Source organism: Cornus florida, unplaced genomic scaffold (assembly GCF_030987335.1).
Source record: "Cornus florida cultivar Cherokee Brave unplaced genomic scaffold, ASM3098733v1 CherokeeBrave_3.0.0_Hap2_Chr04, whole genome shotgun sequence".
Classification (NCBI taxonomy): Eukaryota; Viridiplantae; Streptophyta; class Magnoliopsida; order Cornales; family Cornaceae; genus Cornus; species Cornus florida.
In genome coordinates, this window is record NW_026775574.1 from 16,207,129 (window position 1) to 16,215,700 (window position 8,572).

General features: G+C 33.7%; 1 protein-coding gene across 1 annotated transcript; it reads left to right on the forward strand.

Moving 5' to 3' along the window:
- The first annotated feature begins 4,479 nt into the window (after positions 1-4,479).
- On the forward strand, positions 4,480-5,528 carry LOC132302861 (photosynthetic NDH subunit of lumenal location 2, chloroplastic). Its single transcript, XM_059799846.1, has 2 exons — positions 4,480-4,996; positions 5,139-5,528. The coding sequence occupies exons 1-2, from the start codon at positions 4,514-4,516 to the stop codon at positions 5,235-5,237; spliced, it is 582 nt and encodes a 193-aa protein (XP_059655829.1). The 5' UTR covers positions 4,480-4,513; the 3' UTR covers positions 5,238-5,528.
- The last annotated feature ends 3,044 nt before the right edge of the window (positions 5,529-8,572 follow it).

Below are 8,572 nucleotides of genomic sequence, written 5' to 3' on the forward strand. Positions count from 1 at the left end.
CACTGGAAATTCAAGAAGGTGGTGGTCCCTTCATTTATATTTTTCAAGTTTATGGTTTTTTTTTTTGGCATTGATATGATATATAGTGACTCTCCTCCCAACTACTTGGAAAAGATTGCATTCCAGTTGACAACCAAATTGATAAGAGAATAGGGCAGGTGGTGAAGAGTTATGAAGAGCCTTCATTCTTCCTTTAAGTAATAGGGACTAGGGTAGGAACCTTTCCTTCCGGAAGTGAAAGGAATTGAAGAGGGAAAAGAACTTTTCTTTTTCAAATATAAATGTCTACCTGTCGACTGATGTGCCAGCTATTGAGATAAACACTTAAGAATGAGAGATAATTTATTCTTTATCGATAAATAATTTGCCAAACAGGCATTAAAAACTTATGAGAGATAATTTATTCTTTATCGATAAAAAATTTGCCAAAACTATTCTGGCCTTAAAAATTCTTATTAAAATCTCTTATTTTTAGCCTTAAAATCTCTTATTAAACACTGACAAATAAGTTAAATGACAGTGAAACTTTCAGCTTATCTTTTTTTCTTTAAATCCCTCTTTTCTCCTTTACCTTCCTTTCTGATTGAAATATCTCTTTTTTTCTTTTCATTTTTATTTTCTTTTATTTTCTTTTCCTTCTTACTTGTCTTGTGATTTTTTTAATCACTGGCATCAAACGGTTGATACACCACAAGGCTGTAAGGAAACTCTCTGTTCAAAAGTAGTATTCATATGCGCTTGAATGCCCAATTGGATTAGATATATGTACTTCTTAGTCCAGTTTGGATGGCTATTGAATTTAATTAAATAATTAAAAGTTGCACTTCTTGGCCAGCCATTTATGTTCTATTCCTTGCTTTCTTTTTTCTCCTCCTAGTAGCTTTGTTTTTTGGATTGACTTTAGCATGGTTTTAGCGATTAATATAACTTAGATACATGTTATATAAAAATATTTGAAATTGAAATGTTATTACTGTTTAACATTTTTTTTTTTTATATTCAAAAGCTGCCTATAAAATAATGTAAGATTAGACAAATTAGTCTCAATTCAAAATTGGTTGAAAATATTGAAAATGTATATATCCTGACATTCCCAATAATAAATGAACACATTGACAGTGTATATCTTTAATTACCAAATCAAAAATGATGTGGTATACGTTCACCAATATATATTTTTTTCTTTGGGAATCTCATTCTTAAATTGGATGATTCACACGATTGAGTTATTCAATTGTGTAATAATTGTCAAGGGAGCCTGTTTAATAGATTGAAAATATGGTGATTTAAATATAGAAAATGATTGATAAACCAAATACTCGGATTTAAATATAAAATATGATTGATAAATCAAATACTCCAATTCGAAGTGTTGTGTGGAATGCATCCCATACGCAGGACCATGGAATGCATTCCACTCGACACGTTGGCTAGAGTATTGGTCTATGAATCATTACTTTTTAAATATATCTTGGATTTAAGACTGAATCCAAATGTCTATTAAGGATTAAGACTCAATTCAAATGTTCTATTCAACCTGTATGAGCAATTTTTAAAAGAAACAAAATAAAGAAATGATCTGGTGAAAACTTTATTGCATAGTTCAATTTTAACTTTAACATGACAAAAAACACCTTAAATTATCTATCTTCTGCAAATTCTCCTTTGCTCGTTCATGAAAACTACTAGACAACAATTTATATAGAAAAGCATACAATGCATATGACCCCACACCACAACATCTTATTAGTTCAATATACATGTATCTTCAAGCACATACTAATGCCAAAACAAATAAGTAATTATGTCAACAAAATTTACATCAGGACTTCCAATATCATGAACATTGCAGAGTGGTAGTTTTTGCCATGCCCATATGAATATAAACACACAAAGACCTAAGGAACTAAAAGAAAGTACTGATTGATATAATTGGGTTAACTTAATCATCAATTAATGCAGTTTTGAAATAGCAATACAAATAAGAATTTAATCTTTTTTATAACAAAACAAACAAAATAAATAAATAAGTAACTCGAGATTAAATAAAGAATAAAATATTTGATAGAGCCAAAACACCCCCTTTAAAAAATGACACGTCCCGTAATTTATTATGTGCGTGAGTTATGTCACATAGAGCAGGAGCGAGAGCAAAAAAAATGACTAAATATAAGTCACAAAGAGTAAGAGTGGGAGCAAAATTACACCGTACACCTTAGTCTCCCTTGCACCATGGAACTGGGGTTTTGTCTCCTGCAACAGTTCCAAGCATTCTTACATGAGATGAATTACTTCACTGGCTGCAAATGATCTGCTTCCAGAAACCGAAGATTCCATCGACCCCCATGAATAAGCAAGCATCTTTAGGGAATGAGAACCACCTTAAAACCCCATTACTAAATCTCAGCAAGACAGTATACCTACTGCACCATGGATCCTGAAACAAACTAATCATGGACTGAGTTCCAATCCCGTAGGAAACCTTCTAGCTCATGATATCTCTGACAGAGGACATTTTCTTCCAAACAGTTGAATGACCAGAAGCAGGAACAACATTCCAAGAAGATTCATTGACTCAAAAGTGAAAAGAATATATAAACCTATTTGTTTTTATTTGGGCTACTCGAAAAATATTTCTCAAAAATAATTGCATTTTTGTTCTAAATGAAAATATCTCCAAAAGATAATCGCACAAATACCCCAAAATAAAAAAGTCAACAAAATAAAACCGAAGTTTCCCCATAGAATGAATCTTGTTAGTAAGAGAAAGCAGCCAAGGATACCTGCTCGGTAAGTTCAGGCTACATTCCATGTTTACCCCCATGCTCAATTCTTCAACAAGAGGTTATAAGAGAGATGGGGAAACGGTTGATGTCTTCTTGTGCAATGCCTCGTACATAAGTTAAACAAAGCTTTAAACCAACGGAAGCAAGATTCCATTAGAAACTTCAACCTACTTGGAAAGATTTAAAAAATTACTTGAAGCATAAGCGCAAGAAAATGGGACTCGAAGACAGTGATGATGGAGGTGTTATGTGGGGGCAGTGGTGATGGTGGTGTTGGCTGGGGCAGTGGTGATGAAGGTTTTTGGTGGTGGTGGTGATGGAGGTGTTGGGTGGGGTAGTGGTGATGGACGTGTTGGGTGGGGGGTGGTGGGGTATGTTGGGGTAGTTTTGTCACAAATATTCAAACACTCTTTTTCCAAGTTAATCGTATGTCAAAAGGGTAGCATAGTTATTTAACACGTCAAAAATACTTTAATTTATAAAAATTTGACATTTGGGGTGTAAGTGAAATTACTAAACCACTATTCTAAATGTGAGTAAAAATTAAAATTAAAATATTTATTTAGGTGAGATATGACATAATCTCAAGAGGTGTCAGTATAATTTATTCAAACGTAATTACAAACCAAACAATGTCATAGAATTCATATTTTCTTTAAAAGCCCATACTATTATAGGTTTGGAAGCTTTCACCCGTTGGTTTTGATTTTGTAAAAGCCCAATTGTACTAGATCCTTCTTAGTCCACTTTGTATGGCTATTTAATTTAATCAAATAATTAAATGTTAGGACCGTTTTTTTTTTGTTGGGAATTTTAAGCAACTGATATACTGGTAAATTACAAAGAAAGTACATTGTGGGCCAATAGGTCAGACAATCCAAAAATGGAGACAAGCCCAATTAAGGGAAAGGTATAAATTATATGTTGGACTTAGCAAGATTATACTTATTCCTTGCTTCCTTCTCTCTCTCTCTCTCTCTCTCTCGGTAGTCAATTCAAACTCTCGGGTGGTTTACAACTCTCGATAGGTGTAATCCATCCATAAATCATACATATTATTTAATTTTGAATTATTTTGTATCTTATCAACATCGAGTTTACGGCTTGCCTCACAAGACTCTTATACCTTCTAGCTTTTTTGGAGTGACTTTAGCATGATTTTAGTAATTAGTAAAACTTGATACATGTTATATAAAATATATATGAAATTGAAATATTATTACTATTTAGTGATTTTTTTTGTTTTATTCAAAAGCAACCTCCAAAATAATGTAAAGATTTGACAAATTTATTCTGAATTCAAGATAGGTTAAAAACTAAGAAAATCACACATCCATTTATCCTTACAGAAACCCGAATTCTCACCACTCTTTCAATAATCTAAAAGCTGTCCGAATTTCAATAACTAATTTCACATTGATCATTAATTAAGGTGCTAATTAATTCTTTGAATTTATTCACATTAATACTTGGGCCACCCACAATTCTGAGTTTCTAGTACTGAGAATCTAATTGGGCTACAGATTAATTAAAAGCCCAAATTTTCACCGTCCAAGGCCCTTTCATAGCCCACATAACAAGATAATGATATTGCCATGTCATCAAAAGCAAAGGTCCATGTTGCAGCAACGGGCAGCACGGTCAGCAACAAAACCTGCCCGGAAATCCACAATGCCAATTTCACTCCATCACACACAACATTCTTCCCAAAATATGAACTTTTAAATATGGGCAGCTTCATCAAGCCTATAACTCTAATTCATGCCCAATTCATTGCATCCCGGAACCGTCACCGGACTCAATCAATCCCAGCAAGCCCCCGGGCATCGCTATCCGATGACAAACAGAATCTGACCCACCGGCGAAAACTTGTGACAACATTTTTGGCCACTTCACTAGCACTTGGGCTACATGCCACACCAATGGCACTAGCGGAGAACTGGGGCACACGTTCATTTCTCAAGGAGCGTTTCTTCGAGCCCGGGTTGTCGCCGGAGGACGCGGTGGCAAGAATCCGGCAGACGGCCGAGGGACTCCACAGCATAAGGGACATGTTGGAGACCATGTCTTGGAGGTATGTGTTGTTCTACATTCGTTTGAAGTCCGCATATCTTTCTCAGGATATGAAAAATGCAATGTCTATGGTCCCAGAAATCAGGAGAAAGTCCTACGTTAAAACAGCCAATGAGTTAGTTGATAACATGTCTGAGGTATGCCACAATCTTAATACTTGTGCCATAATGTTCTTAATTTTCATTGTATTTATATTTAAGATCCATTTATATGTTCTCATAAATATATGAAATTTTCATTCAATTAATTAACAAGTGAGGTGTTTTTTTTTTATTTCAGTTTGATTATTACGTTCGAACGCCAAAAGTGTATGAATCTTATGTGTACTATGAGAAGACATTGAAATCGATAGATGAACTTGTGGCATTACTTGCATGATCAAGCTGTGACCAGTTGTTTCAGTGTTTCTTGGGGACTTCGATGATATAATTCCTAAACCTTTCTCGGAATTTAAAGTGTTGCAAGAAATCTTGAATGGTATGATGTTTTATGTTAAATTATGAGAATTATTTCTTGATTTCTGTGTAATACTTATGAAGATTGAAGAAACAGAGTAGCTTCTACTGCTTAATAGGAAATGCAGTAAATTTTCAGAATGTAAAATGATTTTTTTTTTTTTTTTTATTTAAAAAACTAATTTTTGAACCTATATAAATTTTTAATTATATATATCTAACCAATTCTGAATGTAGAATATTTATTACAGATTCAACTGACACTTCAGCATATACTGGACAATTCACACGATTCCACAAACATCCATGAAATTCAAGTTAATGTGCATTCTTTAGGAAAGTCAAAATTACTTGATTTAAATTTTTTTTTGTTCGAGGATTGTGAAATTATACCTCTAATAACATTTCATAATTCCTAATCACATGCTCGTAATCTTAAGGGAATTTGAACTCTCAACCTTCAGCATTTGAGGTCCTTAAAATTGTGTTTTATTCGTTAATGAGTCATTTTTGTACAAATAATAGCAAAGGTTGTGTTTGTACCCAATCTATCTTTTCAAGTCTAGGTAATTTGCTTATTGTTGGGATTTAGAAGTCAGAACATTTTGTGTTTGGTCGTGGAGAAAACAGTGTTAGAGGCTAAAACATGCAAATTTGAACTACTTTTCTCTCTTTTTCAAGCCAAAATTTGGCATGTTGGAGCATCATTTTCAATTTTCTGAGAATATTTTTTAGTTTTCAGATAGTATTTAAAAAGTGAAAACAGTTCAAAATTTCATTTATATACAGTATTTTTTTTTTTTATAAAACTACAATATAAAACAAAGGTTACCAGGATCAACCTTATAGAACATTGTTTCTTAATTTTTTTAGTATTTTAACTTGGAAGTACATGTGTGCATGAGTGCCACATATTTTTGTTATTTCAAAGTTGAATGAGTATGATTCTTTAGAACTTGCATATTCTGAATCCCCTTATAATGTTCTCTAGGAGGTTATTTAATGGTTGTTATGATTGGAAAACTTTCCCGAGCTTTCGTGCCTATTAATCCAATGGTATAATCTCTTTATCCTAAACAAAGGCAGGGTAATGTGTATACACATGGAGCAATTGCCAATTTTTTTCTTTTTAGTAATCTACCCTTATTATAATTTGTTCATTTTCAATAATATATCCATGAAATATTACATTCCCCCCTCTAAATTGCTAAAAAAATGCACTACTGCCTCCCAAAATTCATTTTTGTCTCCCTTACGTTACATCCCGACTCCATCCCTATACACATGCGAGAACTTACCTGATAAAAAATAAAAATAAAAATTTAAAAATTCAAATAAAAAGAAAAAATATCCTGAGCTTGCCATTAATTTTTATAATATTAATCAATTTACTCATCAATTTCGATTGTAGAACCTCCTAAAAGTACACAAAACACTATGTTCTATCATCTCTATGCAGATTACTAATCAAAGTCCAAAACCCAAAAGAGAGAAAACCCAGGTGAGAACACTTGATGGTAGATAATTGAATGCTAATATTTACAACATTAAGCACAATTTTTTTTTCCTAAATCAACATTAAGCACAATTTGATATATAATTTATGAATATATCTATCATTTTTAAGACCATAGAACAACCAGAAAGTAAAAAAACACTATGTTCTCTTGTAGACGTAAATATGTATTTAATACAAGAATAACAAAAGATCAAAGTGAGTGTTTTACCTATCTGATTAATCACCGGAGATCGCCGGAGAAGAAGATGAAGTGTATCGAATTGAGTGTTTTCCCACACCTTGGACTGAAAGAAGTTAGGTATTATTAATTGGGATCATCCCAGTACTCAATCCTCCTCTAATGATTTATGAAGCAACATATAATCGAGGGGAAGACCCAAATAGGTGGCAACCCAGTGCCAACCATCATCTTTAACGAATGCAGTGAAGGTGTAAGGGTTGTCGTTTAAGATGATGGTTGGCACTGGGTTGCCACCTATTTTCTGATATGACAGCAGTGAAAGAGCAATAACTGTCCAAAAATCACTTCCTCTAATGATTTTTTATTATTGCCTTTTATACTAAGCATGGTCCCCAACCTCGTACTTCCAGGAAGCTTCAGTCTTGGGGTGCTAATCCTCTGAAGTGATTCCCATTGGGTCCTGCAGTGGTCCCTTGCTGCTTCAAGGTGATTTATATTTGGGCATGTCCTTCGCATTTAACACGTTTTGCAATTACAAAAAAGTGAAATGTTACCATTTGACCACTATTTATAAGTAAATATTATAAGAGTTTAAAAAGTAACATCATTGGTTAAAAAATGAATAAAAAATCATTAGAGGAAGTGATTTTTGGAGCTGCCTTATTGCTCTTCCACTACTGCCATATCAGAAAATAGGTTGCAACCTATTATTATTCACTTCCTCTAATGAATTTTTGTTCATTTTCGAGACAAGATCGAGTACTGGAGATGACCCAATTAATAATACCCAACTTCTTTCATTCCAAGGTGTGGGAAATTCCTCTGCTGTGTGTGTGTGTAAGGATGTGGGAAATTCCTCTTGTGTGTGTGTGTGTAAGGTGTGGGAAATTCCTCTGGTGTGTGTGTGTGTAAGGATGAGCCTTAACATTGACTTTTATAAGCATTGTCTCCAACCTTATATTTCCAGGAAGCTCCATTCTTGATTTCAAAGCAGAAGATACAGCAATTTCCAGGAAGTGTCCATTATATCAATCAAAGCAAATTAAAAACAATGCACAAGGTCCAAACAAGCCGGCCAAAGAAAAAACAATGCACACGGTCCAAAATGTCAGCCGCAAACAGTGACAGTGATAAGGAGTTAGATTCTTTTATTCATTTTCGAGACAAGATTGTGTAGTGGGGATGATCCAATTAATAATACCCAACTTCTTTCATTCCAAGGTGTGTGAAATTCCTCGTGTGTGTGTGTGTGTGTGTGTGAGAATGAGCCTTAACATTGCCTTTTATACTAAGCATTGTCTCCAACATTGTCTTTCCAGGAAGCTCCATTCTTGATCTAAAAGCAGAATATACAGCAATTTCCAGGAAGTGTCCATTATATCATTTAAAGCAAATTAAAAACAATGCACACGGTCCAAACAAGCCAGTATCAACCAAAGAAAAAAAAAAAATGCAAGCCGCGGTTTATACCTTGACCTTGACTACACCTAAATTCACACGATTCCAAAATCGAACATTATTCATAGAGAGAGTGAAGGAGTAAAATGTAGTAGTATAT